Source organism: Falco biarmicus, chromosome 4 (assembly GCF_023638135.1).
Source record: "Falco biarmicus isolate bFalBia1 chromosome 4, bFalBia1.pri, whole genome shotgun sequence".
Lineage (NCBI taxonomy): Eukaryota > Metazoa > Chordata > Aves > Falconiformes > Falconidae > Falco > Falco biarmicus.
The window spans coordinates 51,968,921-51,986,289 of record NC_079291.1 but is presented as its reverse complement, the minus strand read 5'-3'; the positions used below and the strand labels follow the sequence as shown (position 1 = coordinate 51,986,289).

The 17,369-nt window shown below is 36.8% G+C and overlaps 1 protein-coding gene across 1 annotated transcript in view; it reads right to left on the bottom strand.

Annotated features, from left to right (window-relative positions):
- Positions 1 to 17,369, bottom strand: part of PTPRN2 (protein tyrosine phosphatase receptor type N2) — a 663,537-nt gene that overhangs the window by 368,746 nt on the left and 277,422 nt on the right. The window contains exon 10 of the mRNA XM_056337581.1: positions 9,079 to 9,165. Coding sequence (XP_056193556.1) covers positions 9,079 to 9,165 — 87 coding nt within the window. The remainder of the gene's footprint in view (positions 1 to 9,078; positions 9,166 to 17,369) is intronic.

Here is a 17,369-nt window from a genome sequence, read left to right as displayed (position 1 = left end):
TTTTGCTAAGCCTACAATTTAAATGATTTTAAAAAGAGACAACGCTCAATTTAGAGAATGATGCTACACTCAGTTTGTCCTATTTTTATTCTTCACGAAATGCAACTTCTGATGATTACTCAATATCTATGAATAATTTGCAGAGTTTTAAAATAATTTTTCTATTAATCTGTCACAAACCATGGAGCTTGACATTTTCACCATGCTGAGTACATGAAAGCTGCCAGCTTTGTCTGCCATGAAAATAAGGTTCTTAATTACAGTATTTAAAAGAACAAACCCTACAAGTGCTATAATTTTTTACAGCAAAAGAGTGCTTGGACACTGAGAGAGTGGGAAAATGGTCTCAAAATTCTGCTTAAATGTACAGTGATTTTTCTTTCACTCCTCAAAGATTAAGGTAAAGGATAAAAAAGTTATGTCATTAAAAATATATAATTGTATTCTATTTACATTTCTGTTCTTTATACCTTGTAGTAGTCTGCTTGGTACATAAAGAACAGACAGTTTTAATTTTAGCCAGTAAGCATTCAATGCATTTTACTGACTTCAGGTCTATTTACCCCCTGCACACCTGTGTTGTTAATGGAGTCTGTTGAAATCCCATGTAAAATTAGTCTACTGGGATGATAGCCACCTTATGCTCAATTTGCACAAATCATTTAATAATTAATGAAGAGCATGACTCATGTGTTAGGGCTTTTGCAGAGGTAAAGGTTCAGAGTACTCACACCTTTGATAGGAGCCAGATAGGTCACAGATTTCTTTGATGAAGATTAGGCAGCACAACCAAATACCAAAAAAACCCAGACTTTGCTGCAGCCTCAATTAAAAAAGCTGCAAATCTCTGAGTGCTACAGCCAGAGCCCTCCTGTTTTCACTCTTAAGAACTTGTTGCCTTGTCCTTTAGTTCTCAGGAGACCAACCAGAAGATTTGTTCTGGAGCTTCCCCTGCCAGCTGTGAAGCAGAGGCATTTGCTTTGCAAAGGAGTCACTACAAGTGGAATTCATTGAGCTCTTTCAGTCCCACCTACAGATGCAAATTTACTCTGACTGCCTTTATGGCTCCTAAGGAAATACAAACCCTTCCATAGGCAGGCTGTGGCGCAGCTCATACGCCTGGACATGCAGTATTTACTGGCTAGAGTGTAAAAAAGTATGTGCAGAATAATTATTTAACTTTTTCAGCCAGGCCAGCAGGTCTGTAATGTTCCTTGAATCCACCCATCCATCCAGGTGACAAAAAGTGAGAAAAAAAAGTGTGTGTTTGTGTATGTAGGAGAACCAGGTAGCCAAGGGCAGGAGCATCAAGACATAGATGTAAGATATACTCCTATAAGGGACTATTCTTTTAAACAAATCTCTATGTGATAATCTTTTTCTGTTTCTAACACTAGTTACTCTATTTGTGGACCAAGCTTTAGTTCAAGACTAGTAATCAGAGTTCTCTGTTTCTATTCTCATATCTGTCACCAAATTCTGTACCATCTTAGGGAAAATCAAGCAAACCATCTTGAGTTTCAATTTACCCATCTGTAGAATGGAAATGATTACCTGTTAATAATATGTACAATGTTATATAAATTAAATGCAATGGCACATATTCAGAACTTCCTTGAAACAAAGTATAGCCTGCCTACCTTATAATGTTATAAAATTTAATTTTATTTAAAAAGGAATATGATGGCATTCTTAGTCATATAGAGGGATGAGTAGTAGAGAAATATGAAGTTTAAAAAAAGATAGATAAACTTCAGAAGCCCACACATCTGTATAAACCTCTTGAGCAGGGACCTGTGAGTACATGGAGATGTATCTATAACACTGGATTTCATTCTGCTTTTGATTACAAAGGTACAAATCCTCTGATTTAATGAGATGAAATATTGTAATGGAAAGCCAAACTTTGTACATTTTTATTTATAAGACTCTCCCTAGATTTTTATGGTCTTTCTGTTTTGTCACCTAGAATTCATAAAATGCTGCAGGCTAAAATCCTTCTTGTTATTTTAATGTATTTTTATATTTTTCCAGCAGGAAAGTTACAGTGGAGAAGGCAAAATGATCTTGGTTATATGCACATTTATTAAAGAAAAGCACACAAAATATATTGTACCTCAGGGGAAAAAGCCACAAGACTAATGTAATGCTAAGGTTGAGAAATCACTCATTTTTAAGTAAAGAAATTCATGGTTGAAACTTCCACCTTATTTTTGTTTTCCTTATCCTCATTCCTTTAAAAAAATGATGTATATTTATATTATAAATTAGTTGTCAAATAAGACATTATGTACCAGAAAACACAGTGTAATTTCTTATAAAAGCCTGCATGCGATGAGTTACAGCAGTACATTTTTCAGACAATTTGTTTTCCAGACTCATTAAATCTGTGGAAGAAGTCAAGTTTGAATAAAAGTGGTTCCATTATTTCTGAGTTATGCTTTTATAACATTTTAAACAAGATTATGCCAAATAGCCTTAGCCTGTTGGTTTGCTATTTAAAATCAAAGAACAGATGACAAATATTGCTCAACTTTTCTGAAAGGCGTATCTTTTGAGATGAAGCACAGCACAGTTCAGACTGGGATAAAAATGTTGCTTAATTTCTGGACAATAAATGGAATGGAAATAAAAAAATCGATCTATTGCTAGTTTATACTACAGCACCTTAAGGAGAGGAGGAGGACTATATGTTTTTTCATAAGCACAATATTAAAATATTTATCTTAGTAAATCTAAATGGCATAGATGGCTGAATCTGGAATCTGCCAGCCTAGAAAAAACTTTGCAAGAATATCAGTCCACAGATGTTTAACATACAATGCAAGAGAAGATTAATTACACCGAATCAAGGAGAAAGGAATCATGGAGAATCTGTACAGCAGAAGGAAGTTTGCAGATACAAACCTGACAAGACACTGTGCTACCTGTCCCACTACTGCTCAGTGGTTAAATAATCCTCCCTCACACTATCCTGTCTCTCAAGCTACTGATAATTTCCTGAGATGTTCACATTTAGAGCATACATATACCACATGTCATAATCCATCAGCATGATGAAGTGAAAATACCAAGTACTGTTCGAGTGTTTAGGTTCTGGATGACTGAATGATTAACTGGCTGATTGAGTTTTTCAGGTGTTAGAAAAATAACATGACAAACAATGAATAAAACCTATACAGCATGATGAGGACACTGCAGTCAATGCACGTGTTCATAATAGGTGAGGCTGTGAGCTCCGCTCATCAGTGTGCCTGCCCGACACTTCCGATTTGAACGCATTTAAAGCTTTTCCAAACTTTCACCACTTTGGTTTGATTTTCAGACATCTTCTTCACTTCACGTTCTTTTCACTGGGATGGTTGGCTGGCTTTTCAAATTGTATTTATTCCAGCCCAACCGTTTCAGCCTTTCCTAAAAACAAGAATAATTGCAGGTATAGCTTTGTTGTGTACGGCCTTTTCTTTGAAAAGGAGGTGGAAAGTGTCTCTAATCCCACTGCTTGAAAACAGAGATTTGAAGTAGAGTAAGAATGTAACCTTGTAGCTGTCCTCATGATAAGCCTTCCAAATTCAAGCTTTTGTTAGACCAGTCTTTACACAAAAATATGTAAAATACCATAGTTGACACTAAGGACATACTACAGTATAGTAGGAAAAATCAATCTTGACTTACTTTGTATCTAGATATGCAGTTTTTCTTTTCAAAATATTTTTTCAGTAGGATCCCTGACATCCAAGGATGAATGATGGTCAAGTAATAGAGAAGACTAATATTTTCAGGGGCCTGAATTTTTATTAGACTTCAGGAAGTATCTTGCAAATAAGGTATGGACCTATAAAGATGTAAAGGTCCTACCGTTACTTTGAATTCTGCGGGTACCATCCAGTTCTGCCTTGGATTCAGATTCACTCAGCTCGATTGAAGCCAAGTCATTTCAGGCATTTTTTTTGCTTTTTCTTTTTCTTTTATTTTCTTTTTTTTTTTTCCCCCCAGTAGCACTGAGAGCTGACTTCTGGGACTGTTGAACACTCAGAATGGTAATTGAAGCCAGTAAGATCTGTCTCAATAAGTGAAGTTTTTCACAGAAGAAGCTGAATAAGCTATACTCTGTGACATCAGACTGGACACCTCATACTAGCAAATGCTTTGACATTAATCTCTTCATGCATACCTCCAGCTCTGTATGATCCTAATAATATGCCACATCTCATGTGAGTTTGTCAAGCATATTGATAGTGCAGTGAAGAGCAACACAGGGAAAAACAAAAACAAAAACCCAAACCAAAATAAGAGGAGATGGGGTTTCTGACCTCAAAACAGGGTTTGAATAATGTGCAGTAAATAAAACCTGCAGCCACACACTGAACAACGAAAATAAAATGAAACATTGAAGACCTGCTTATTAACTGAGCATTTTATTTCCTGCATATGGAATAAGACAGAGGGATGCAGAAAAATACATAGATATGATCAAATATTTCAAGATTATATGATAATTAACCTTTATTGAAAGATTGATATTTTTGGTCAGCTGAACAAATTAAAAAAAATAATGGCTTGAGTTTAGTCCAAAATATTTTTTGTTTATAATTATCACCAAAATAAAAGCATTTTCCTTATAAGTCAAATTTGGTTAAATTTTTAAAATAGTTATTACTTCGAATTTAAAAATTATAGCATTTTATTTTCAAAATGTCAAACCAACTGCTGGGCTACTACAAATTTGGAAAGGCGTTTTTCAGCTGCAGCCTCCATACAATTTCCATACATACCTTCAGTTATCCTGAATTTTCAGTTTTTCGTATAATAAACTATTCAAGTAAAACACTGAATTCACCTCTAGTCTCAGCGTGGGTAGGGAGAGCAGTCAGGTGAAAGCTGAACAACCAACCTGAGGCCTGGAAGTTTGAGATTCAGACTCTGAAAGATCAGTGATTTTGTCTTTTAACTTAGCTTTAGACATAACATATAGATGCAAGCAACCATACATGATAGGGGAATACTGGTTCAATTTTATGGCTTTGCAATGAGGGACATTATATTAGACAACCAGAATCAGTTTTTTCAACTGGAAAAAATCTATTCATATTAGCATTTGAAATTTAGCATGAGTATCCTGTTCATCCCCAATGTTATATATATATATATGTATGTATTATATGCTTATATAGGAAATTATTGTTACACTTCAAAACAAGAGCAGCAGAGATTAATGTTATTTTATAGCATGAATATAGAGTGCTCTGCTACACATTTTCCATTGAAAAATTAGACACAAGAAATAAGAAGGAAGAGAAAAAATCAGCACTAGTGCAGCATCCATCAGAGAATCTAATATTCAGCTGAAAATCTCACTCTTAACTGGAGGCTGAGAATGGTAGGATATGCAGTCTGAAATGCTATGAAAACAGAATAATCTGTTTTCTTTCCATACAAAGGTATTTAGCTAAGCTTAGACCTGAGAAGTTCCCTTAGCAAGGTTCTTAGTAAATACCCCAAGTATGAGAACATTAAAAATTCAGAAATCATTTGTATTCTCATCAGAAAACAAATAACTCATTTATCTTCTAATCAATGGTTTTGACCATGGATTCTGAGTCTCCTTTCCACTGACGTTACTGCTGAGTTTACAGATTTTCATATTTTTATTATATTTGGATGTTTCTTAATAACATCTTGTGTTTGCAATTTTACTCTATAATGTGTGAAGAACTGTAATTACATGAAGGCGGCCAATGTTGCAGATTGCAGAGTGGTAAAATTATTTCTTTAAAAATAAATACAAACACTCCTAACACTACCACACATCTGACTTCAATCCATGATAACAGTCCAATAATCAATCACCAGGGGCATTGGACACCCATAATTAGATTATAAAATCATAACTATAGTCATTTTACGTCTGCTTGCATAATTACATCAGCATGCTAATATCCTTTTAATGGTCTCTAATGATGTAATAAGAAATAATGGAATTTATTTGACAGATACATAACCATTAACAAAACATATTAAGCATAACTATTACTTCCATAAAGATTCAGGGTGTATCCAAAAGTGACAGCTAACATGTTGGATCTTTTCTTCAGTGTTGAAATATTTCTAATTACGAATTCCCAAAATCTATTCCCACTCATCTGCTTCACAGGGTGAGCAAAGTTTATGTCAATGCAAACTTGACAACAAACCAACTGTAGAAGTGGACTGAAGCTCTGGGAGCCAAGCCTGAGGCTACACTGTGAATTGCAGGCTATCTGTTAAAGTTGGCAGGGTTGTGAAAGAGAGAAGATAAACTGATTACTACCATGCATCACCTAATCAAGAACTAACAGGGGAGTCACGAATTGGTAGGAATCCATAGCAAAAGCAATTGCTCACTTACACAACGGCAAAGTACAAGAATAACACTAAAAATATAGGGAAGAACAAAATATATTTGTAGACAAAACTAACTAAAGGTAGCAATATATTTGTGAAGCAGTCCCTTTAAAATTATTTTTTCAGAGAAAAGGACAAGAAACTCTTAACTGAGAATTTATGAATTTTAGGAGAACACACCACTCACCCTCTCTCCTCTGTTTTTACACTGTTCCTATTTAATGCAATGGTTTTGTCTATACTGTGAAATTAACCCAGTGAGTCTCATTAACATTCCTTTACTCTGAAATCTTTGCAAAAAATAATAAAAAAAAACCCTTAGGCCTACACTGTTACTTTCTTACCACTCAGAATTCTTGGAGGGAAAAGAGAGAATTGAGAATTTTACACCAAGCTAATTCTCAGGTCAGAGTTCGAAGTAGAATAGGGTGTCATATTCCCACACCTTATATAAATCCTTGGGCTCCAGTTTATGAGTAGTTTTTTCTATCTAATTTCCCCCTTTTTTAAAAGAACACCACCTGAATTCTTAAGAAAAAAGACTACTTTTAGTTGCCAGTGAAATGATCTCAATTACCCAAGATGCCTTAGGCCAAGTAAAAAAGCATATTTCCTGAGAGGCCTCACTCTCACACTGATATGTCAACAGTAGATTAGGAATAACCATTACATCAAGTTTTTCCTGAACCTCTTCTCCATGAGGCCATTCAGAAGCTAACCAGAGCCTTCAAACTCATATAGCTTTCTGCTGATAATTGTGCAGTGATGACAAAAGAACAAACGTAAAAACCATTAATTCTTTGCTTGGTGAGGCCTCTTTCTAAAGCTTCTACTACTGGTGTATCTACCGGCCAGCTCCACCTTTCTTTAGCATTTCATGGGTTTAATGTGATTGAAAGAATCTCATTTTCTTGAATAAAGAAAATTTATTCTGGATGAATTCTTCACTAACTTGAGATTTGGGCTAACCTTTCACAGATCTATACATCTTTTTAAAAGGCAAAGACTGATAAAAATGTTGTATTAGACAATGTTCAATCCTGTTTGGAGTTACTATAACTCATAACACACTTTTAAAGTACTGACCACATGAGTACTTTCAGTACAGCCATATGACTGCATATTAATAGATGCAAAATAACCAGCCTCCCTAAAGTCACACATTAAAAAAAAAGGTTGTTCATAGTTAGCTTTATCACTGGAGGGATACTTTTCATTACAGAATGAATCTACAGCCTGCCAATTGCAACGTTGTTGTGTTTTATCAAATGGTAAGAAGTAACCAAAAGGCTTTATGCTAACTATTAGAAAGGTAGGTGAAAGTGCTCTTGTACTGTAAATGAACGCAGTTAATGAAGCACAACCTGCTGATTCCAGCAGAGAAATTGTTCCATGGGATTACTGCTTTAAGTGTGCAGCAGACTTTATCTGCTAGTATTCAAAATCAAGGATGCAAATTCTTTTTACAAGGAAGACCATGTAATATTGTAAATTTCTTAAAATTTCAAAACTCAAGTTTTCATAAAAAATGCATTTCGTAAAATACAACCAAAAAGACATTCATCAATACAAAGAATTTTCTAGTAAACAAAATATAGGAATATTTTCATTTTAAAAAAAACTAAAGCCAATATGACTGGTATCTGTCAGTTTCCCAAAAAAGATTTTCTCACCAGTAGTCTGTTTCTCCCTACACATACAGTAATGGAAGGGGTAGATTTTTTTATTCTAAATAATAATAAATACTTCCACTAAAGATGGAACATTTTCAGACTACAGCTTAAAACACAGTATTAAATGATGAATTGCATTCACTAGAACTGAAGGTTAAAGAAAAGCTGACGGCAGCACAGGCAAGGCAGAGAAAGATGCTGCACTTCAGTAACCTGACTCATGGGCCAAAATAACCAGCCCCAAACCCTCTGAAACATAGGCAGGAACTGGATGCTACCCAGACTTCAGCTATTTTCTGTGTGCCAAGATGTGACTTCTTTACAGCAAACTGTCAAAACCCTCCCACAGTTGACCCTTTTTTTCCACTACTTTTCTATCAAACTATTTTTATTTTCTGTTTTATAAAGGAAGAATTAAGTTTTGTGAAGTAAATGTTCCTACCAAAATAATTTCAGAAAATCCCCAACTTAATTTTTTTTACCAGATATGGCAAATCGTAACCTCCTAGTTCAGGAGATGAATATGAAGAGCATTCATCAGTATGAATCATATGAAGAAAAACAGTACCTCATCATAGCTGAACTCCCTGTGACTTGTTAAATGAGTAGCTGACCAAACAGCACGACCCAGTGTACCACGTGCCAGACTCAATGCCAGGGACCCAAGTTCTTATTCATCTCTGACATCATTTTCCGTTTCAGCAATGCTGGGTGTAATGACCCTTCACAAGACTTTCCTTACCTAGAAACTGCTAAATAAGGTTGGTAATATTTTTACAGCACTTTAAGCAAACTATTTTTCCCTACTGAAGGGTAGGAAAATTTCAGTCATCATCTTTTTTTTCTCAAAATAATTTATTCCTGTGTATATGGGACATTATATAGATCATCACTATATTCTTTGCCTTGCACACTCTCGTTAATTTTGGCATTAAAAATTAGATATTTCCTTGTAAGACAAACTACTCAAAACCCATGAGATATCCCATAAAATAAAAAGCGGCAAATTCCAGGTACGTACTTGACATCATCGAAGACACTCATCTGCAGCTTCAGGAGATCTGCCACTTCCTTTATTAACTCCAAGCCCTTTTCCACACTCAGGGGGCTGTTGAAAGGGAGCAAGAAAACAGAACATTACGAAAATGGAACTCATCAATACTTGAGAGGCTAAAAGTCCCAAAAGAGTTATCACCTTGGCCTCTTAGAGTCTGAAAGCCACCACTAACTGTATTCCTGTCACATAGTGATCGTGATATCAAGGGAATTGGGATCAGGTGCTTCTCCAGGCATGATGAATCACCTGAATTTTCCAGCAATAAGACAAACAATAAGGTGTAAATGGAATTGTTAGGAAGTGTAATGGGCCCATGATGCAGCAACCAGTTCATCTCAGTCCTCAATAAAAAATGTAATAAAGTAAAAGGACAGAAAGAGAGAAAAGGATTGACAAGACAAGGAGGAGAAACAAACAATGAAAGTCAAATTGCAGGCTCGGCATCAAATGGACAAGGGAAAAGCGTACTTTTAAATTCATTAGTTTTTAAAATGAATCTTCACCCAGTAAAGGGATACAAAATTATTATGGATTCGAAAGTAAACAATGGAGCAAGGCACATAGTCCAGAGGACACTGATTAGATACATAGAATTTAGTTTGGTGTGTGCATGGTCTGCTGACAGAACCTGCTTTAAATCTTTTTAACCTTTGCCAATGCCACATTTACATTTTTTAATTTAGAAAACAGGTTGCAATCAAGGCTAACAGAAGACAACCACTATCATTTTTTAAAGCGCTTACCTACATGCAAAATTAGTATTTGCAAGAATTTCAGGTTATTAGAGCTGTTACGACTCTCAAGATGCATTAAGAACATTCTGTCCCTAATAAACAGATTATACTTTGTTTAGTTGTTCTTTGGTACTGTGGAACCAAACACAAAAGTATTAAGCAAAAATATAAGGAAACAATATAACAGTGTCCAGTGAGAACAACAGAACATTCTCTCTCTAAATAATCCTCAACATTGTTAAAGCCCCAAAGATCATAAAATTAAACCTTACAAGCTTGATACTTATCTAACTTATGCCATGGCAAATCAGAAACAACTTTGATGAGATTAACCCTGGGGAAAAAAGGTTCTGTACTTTTTCCTTCAAAGATTTATAACAAGTAGGAGAAGGAGGTGTCAAAAAATTTATGTACTATTAGACATGATCTTTTCAACTGGATTAAGGGGAAAAAAGATTTTTTTTTTTTTTTCAAAGCTCTGTACCTAGGTTATTACTTCTGCTTCACAGTGAAAGTTTTTAAATCTAATTTTATATCACGGTAATCATTGCTGCAATTTTATTTATTGTCTGCAATGAGCACTGTTTGTTTATTTATTTATTTATTTATTGCGCTGCTTTCTGCATACACTGCCCTATGGGCACCTCTATTTAAATAATGGGATGTCTCATGTGGATCTCGGTTAGGATGGAATTGCTCAGCCTTCCTTCATGCCACTAACCCAAAATGCTCAAGAGACCTCCTGTCACACAAGCAGAGGTAGCCCCTCAAGGCACCAGATAAATTTGGAGTTTTTCTAGATGTCTGACAGAAATATTCTTGTGTGAAAGTAACAAAAGAATTTGATTGTTTCTGTAAGGAAAAAAAATGCACTATAGATTATTCATAAAACCCCTATATTTCAAGGACTGACAACGGGCAGAAATGTGATTATTCCTATTGCTATGAAAGCAGATTGTCATAGTGACTCAGGGGCTTATGTGTTAATTAAATCTTTTCTCCCAAAGATGTTGGCTTAAATTTTATGGAAATGATTGGTGTCAGCAAGTGGGCTTTTAGTGTAATAGCAAGTCTACGCAGCAGTGCAGGCAAAGGCTGCTGCATACATTGGTGTCCAATGGAGTCTCATTTGTAAAAGCTCAACCTCCTACTCTCTGCTTACTCCTCCTCCTCTGAAAAAGCATTCCTCAGCTTCAAAAACAAGGTATGCTGCTACAAGTCAATGCAACAACAGTAATGGGGCATAATCAGAGCATTCAAATGCTAAACCCCAGCAAGAGTGCTGGTGAGAAAATGGGAAAGAAAATGGTGCTGGAAGACCATTCTCTTACAAGCCTGAGCATCCAGGAGTAGTCTTAGTAACTCTCATCCAATACCAAGCTATTCACAAACTCAGATGCAGTTAGACCAAGAAATGATCATTCATAACAGCACAGGAAAGCTGCAGCACCAGTACTCTGGTACCTGTGCTATTATTGATCCCACTGCCACATTTGAGGTTTTAAATGAAGAATGATTAGTTTATATCATGATATTCTCCAAAGCACTTTTTCCAGTTTTGTAGCATTGTTACGTACTGTTACTGTTCATTGCAGTTTTGTGATGCGTGTATTTTAGGGGAGCTGAATATTCAAAAGCTTGCATTCTCCATACCTTGTTTCTGCTTTTCTTTAGTTTAGTGTTGTACGGTTTGTTCAGTGATTGCCTTTAGCTTTGTTTACGCAGAGAGAATACACTGCTCCCACCAGCACAGTGTCAAGCAAAGTAGCTTGCCTTGCAACAGCACCGTACACTGACATCACCCATCTGATTTCAGGTTTACACAGGGACTGTTGCCAGAAGACAACTTGCAAACACCACCTATCCTCCTGCCCGTGGTCCTCCCACGTGTCCCCATTGCAAGCACACAGTACTTGTGGAACAGCTCTTTGTGAGCTTTCATGTAGTATGCCTGGTTTTCAGCTTGCTGGGTTCAGTCCTGTATGGGAAGTTTCTGTATTATGGAGCGGGCTTTTTCTTATGAATATGATTCATCTATTGATTGTGAGGGTTCAACAACTATGGAATTAATTTAAAGTGTTATGTAAACCAGGAAAGACAGACAAAAATTAGTTGTTCAGATAAGGAACAAATAGTGAGATACTCCACGCAGAAATTGTAATCATAGGATGAATTGTCTTCAGACAATCTTGACAATGAAACTATTTTATCAAGGCCAAAGACTTGGAGGGAAGCTGAGGGTGGGGGTAAGGTTCACACTGCTTTGTCTGAACTGCCAAGACATTCATTTTGGTTCCCTATAGTGGGGGAGGAGAGAGGGAAGTCTCTTTGTGATGGGCTTTGCTGGCGCTCAGAGCAGCACGGCACACAGCGAGTCACTGGGCTATGGCCCCTCGGTTCCCATGCTACAACACAGACCCAACCCATATACATTCTGTTTCAGGAGCCTGTGATAACACATTGCAGCACACCAGTAACGGTGAACCCTTAAAAGAGAAATCACAGCCTACATAGGCCTCAAAGATACAAAGCATGTACTAGAAAAAACATCAGCAGAAAAATGCCTACCCATGGGTGCTATTTAGGCTTTGCAAATTTTCTTGAGGCTGGCTAACCCTGCTTATGCCAAAGAAAATTAATGGCTCCTGCAGTGTCTTTAACAGTCCTTCTTTATTTTATCACTACATTTTTTGATTGCCCTGAAGGTTTTTGATTAGCTTTGATCCAGATCTTGGTGTTAGAAGAAGAAACTGTGGGATGGCACAGCACCTTTTTTCCAGATGACATAGCTGTTGCCAGCTGAGATCCTGAGACAGTGGTCACTGGGTTTCCTACCTTTGCTCTCATTTCACTTGCTGTAGATTTCTTTTTTTGCATCTTCTTTCAAGCTACCTGTGTTAAAATACCACAACTGTAGCTAAAACAAAGTGTGATGCATCTCACAGTTTAAAAATAATTGGGTTTAGGTCCTTTTTAGGTTTCCATCTCCAGTTCTCTACAACTTGGAAGAGGAAAAGAGAGTCAGAAAGTATAGAAAATTCGTGTATAACCAACTTATTGCTTTATCTTCTAATGCCATCTCATCACTCACTAGTGAGTGCTAGCCTAAATATTATTTTTCATTTCACAGATTCAGGCCCTACTGAACCAGAAGCAGAACTCTGTCTCACTCAGATGCCAATCTCTATCTCATATTATTTGTAGAATATACTTTGTTTGACAGGTTAATGACAATGAAGAAATAAATGGGGAATGAAATACCTGTATTTCCTTTGGGGCTTATGTAGATATATATATAGTTTTAAAGTCTGGCAGAGTATCATCTGCAAAATATTTCACTGCTGCTTTTGTTTAATTTCACTTTTCAGGGCACAGCTCTTGCACTAAACTAGTTATACCTGCTGGAGCATATGGCTTATATCTCTGCTAAAAATAGCCAATGTTATATGGTAGTACTACATTATCCTTTCAGATGAAATGGCTCCCCAGCTCAGTGCAAGACTCTGATGCCATGATTTAACAACATGAAAACTTCCCTACCCATTTTAACCGTGTAAAAATAAATAATCCAATCTGTATCTACTTGTCTGAGCTGAAATAATCATGAGCCAATCAGCTGCCTATAAAGTCATCAATTTTGTCTAAAAAAACCCCCCAAAACAGATCTAGTCTATAAAGCTATTTTATTTAGAGATTAATCTGAAATGAAAATACAGGAATTAATATCTCTTAACTTTAATGTGAGCTCCTAAGCCCTTCTGGAAATTAGTGTAATCCATTTAAATCCTCAGGAGTGGATTTGGGAACCCAACTTTATGTAATTGTTTGTTAAAACGTTTTCACAAAGTGTACTGGACATTGCATACAAGAAAATTAGCTTGCCTGGTGAAAAATAATATTCTGTGCCTTCCAGTATGTAAATCCCTCTCAGTGAAGGAGCTGAAAACAGAAATATTTTAAGGAACAATCCACTTACAAAGGTAATTTAAAAAATAGAACATTGGATTATAACCTTCCTCTGCTATTGTCTATTAATGATTTCACTTTTCACTCACTCAATTTGCAAGAAAAATCCATTATGAAGAGTCATTTCTAAAATCTGGTCGCAGAAAGTTGGGACAACTTAGAATACCACTAAGTGATTTTCTTTTCAATCACTGCTACAAAATGTATAGAATTTGCTAGCCATTTTTTTAATCTGCCTATACGATCCCACTGCCTTCAATGGTTTCATATATAAGTGAAAGAGTATCTCTTGCTCAATGAATTACCAATGAGGAACAGAATATGTCTTCATATGGAAGAGGCCTATCAGGTTACCCTGGTCAAGACATCTTCCTGACCCTCAGTTTCACTCTCCATAAAATGAAGGCAATGATACCAACTTTCTTTGTCAGATGCCTAGTATTGTTATATAAAAGACTGTTATTATTTGACTTGCTTCCCTTCTGGAGCTAAGAATAGAAAAAGCAGCACTACTGGCTGTCCCTAAAGGTTTTATATATATATATAGATAGATAGATAGATATAGATATATAGATATATTTCTTCCTACCGGATATGGAGAAACTGTAGTAGTGAATACCATGTGACCCGAGTGTTATCTTTTAGTCATAATAAAAACTTTCCTCATTCCACTACCAAAATTTTTGTTTCAAACTTTTTAAGCAAAGGGGCTCTGACTGGTTTTAGAGCACATCTGTCTGATTTTAGAGCATATTTAGTGTACTCAGATCCAGGTGAAGGTAACTTCTCCCTCACTGGTCACTTAGTAGCCTTGCTAAATGCCTGTTGGGGGCAAACAGAGTAGGAGGCAAGGGTCTTATGGAACAGATGTTCCTTAGGAATAGCCAGTTAGACCACTAAAAAAAGAGTAGTGCTGATTTCAAGACCAGCTCAGCTCCATGCTGCAATTATTCAAACAATGCTACAAATGGATGCCACGTTTCCAAGAAATTCCCAAGATAAACTACAAATCTAATGAGTGAGAACAACCACTTTGAATAATGGACTGTCTATTTTTGACCTGGACCTAATGATTTATGCATTCAAGGCTCAAAGCTTCCCCTTCTGGTTAAAGAACAAGAAGGAAAGATGTAAATGAAGGAACAGGGGGAGTTCTGCAGGGAGTGACACTGGCAGCATGGCCGGCTCTGCATGCTGAGCTAAATGGAGATTAAACTCTAATAAAAGCCAGTGGGCAATGTCAAAGGGAACAAGAGGAAAAACAGAAGCAAACAATTATGAAAACTATATGTTCTGTATTTCCCAACATGCCTGTCAAAACAATCCCATAAATTGATCCATTTTTGCAGTGAAAAATCTGATCCAGTTATACAGATGGCTTGATTGCGACTCTTTGCCAAGCCTGCTCCCAGTCCAAGGAGAGCAACATGTAGCTCAATGTTACGCTGAGGTTATGTCAGTCTCGTAAGCAGTTGCTCTCATTTGCTTTTCCTCCTCCCAGTTGCCAAGTGTCTTCGGAAACCCACTTACTGAACTCTGAAATACTCCCTTAGCACCGTCATTCAAATTATGTATTGTCTTTACCAGCCTGTACCTAGTGTCCTTCCAATACTCTGTTTAGCAATTGTAATGCAGCACTATAATGGACATCCAGTCAGCCCTGTCAGATTAGTTCAATTGAATCATTTTCTGCAAAAATGAAGAATAATCTACAGTACAGAAATAGGCATGACATTGGGAATTGCACTCCTTAAACCTAAATGTCAGTCTAATTTTCAGTGAAATCTTAAGTAAGGTAGGGTTCAATCCACCTAAAATTTGTTTAAATTGGGCCAAAGGCAATGAAGGCCAGTTTGCCCATTTTTAAGAGTGCTAAGCACTGCATTAAAGTTGCAAGGCATTTGTCTACAGCCTGAAAGTTGCCTGAGTGCTTAACTGCAGTCCTCCCAGAAGTATCAGAAAGCGTATTTTCTGGAGAGGTAAATGCCAGTCTCTCACATCCAGGCTTTCTTTGTTATCCAAACTCAAGCACAGTGACATGTCCACTCTATCTATTACTTATTTCCCCTGCAGAAGGTTCAAAAGTTTGGCTACACCTGTGTTCAGCCTGAATAGTACTGAATCTGCATCTCAGCCAGAGGAAGGCAGAACCTGAGAACGTGCCACCTAGGTCCTTTGGGAAGAAGACCTTTTTTAGACTGTTTACTTTAAAAACACTTTCAATATTTGCTAATGTGAAACGCACAGATGCTCAAAAAGTAACTTTGGACCAGCAGTCTTCCTTCCTCCTGCAAATTAAGAGCCACTCTTGCATGTTTTCTATGTTCTGTTGCTTTTATTCCTGAAGATGAACTACTGGGCCATCAAGAGGATGATGAACCGTGCTATCACTCAGGACAGTACATAGAGCACTCTCCTAGGATGTGGGAGGCAACACGTCTTGGACTAGCTTTGGTAAGATCTCTTCCATCTCCTGCTTCACTTTCTAACCCCTGCAGTAATAAGCAGAGGACAGTACACATGGTGCCTTTCAGCAGAGAAGCACTGGACACACTGTATCCTAGAATATCCTACTTGTTTGGCATGTCTTAGTGAAACAAGGAGATACCTTGCAGTCTGGGCTGTCTTCTGGAGTCTCCAAAAAGTCCCTTCTAATCAATGGAGGAAAGGAGGTCCCTAACTCCCCTGCGTGGGTATGTCTTCACTTGTCTCTCAGGGAGCTCGATGTCAAATGAAGTGGGTCATCCTTGTCATCCTTGGGGAAGATGTGCAGCGTCCAGCAGCTCTAAGTTTGGCACCTAAATGAGGCAGTTTGGCTTTCACTCTAAATTCTGAAATAATCTTTAAACCTAGAAATATGCCTTAAAGGGAAAAGGTATTAACCACATGGATAACAAGACGGACACCCAATGCTCTTGAAAATAGGAGCTGAATTGACTAAATCTGTTGAAGAATTTAATTTCAGTAATCAATTTTTACTAAACAATGAGAGGTACATGCAGATTATGCCTTGCAGATGAAAGCATTGGGTTAGAACTGTAAGTTTCTTTCTCAGTTGGGTCTTTAACCCACACATTCATGTTAGCAAGAATAATCTACCAGAAGACGTAGTCTGACAATCACCTGGATATGTTCATCAAAGATCAGTGTCTTTTAGTGGTGGTACTTTAGTGTAGAAGCTAATCTGAGTCTTGAGCTGACAAACATAATTTTCTTGGTCCTGCCTACCTCTGTATTTATTTTGAGTGTTTATATCAAAGATTTTTTTACCCGTCATTCACCTAGTAGGCACATGCAGGAGATTCTTCCATGTTGAAGATTTTACTTTTTAGTACTAATCTTAGATACATTTTTTTTCTCTCGTCTTTTTAAATACTTAATTTTAAGAAAGATGCATTCCATAGCTTAAAATAATTATTTAAGAAAGATCCACCTGGCCATTTTTCAACAATGTCTCTGTGCATTGACATCAAATTGGCTTCCTCTCACTGACAGGGCAACAGTATATAACAGCATCACGTTCTTAATATGCAGCACAGTCTCCTTAGTACTACA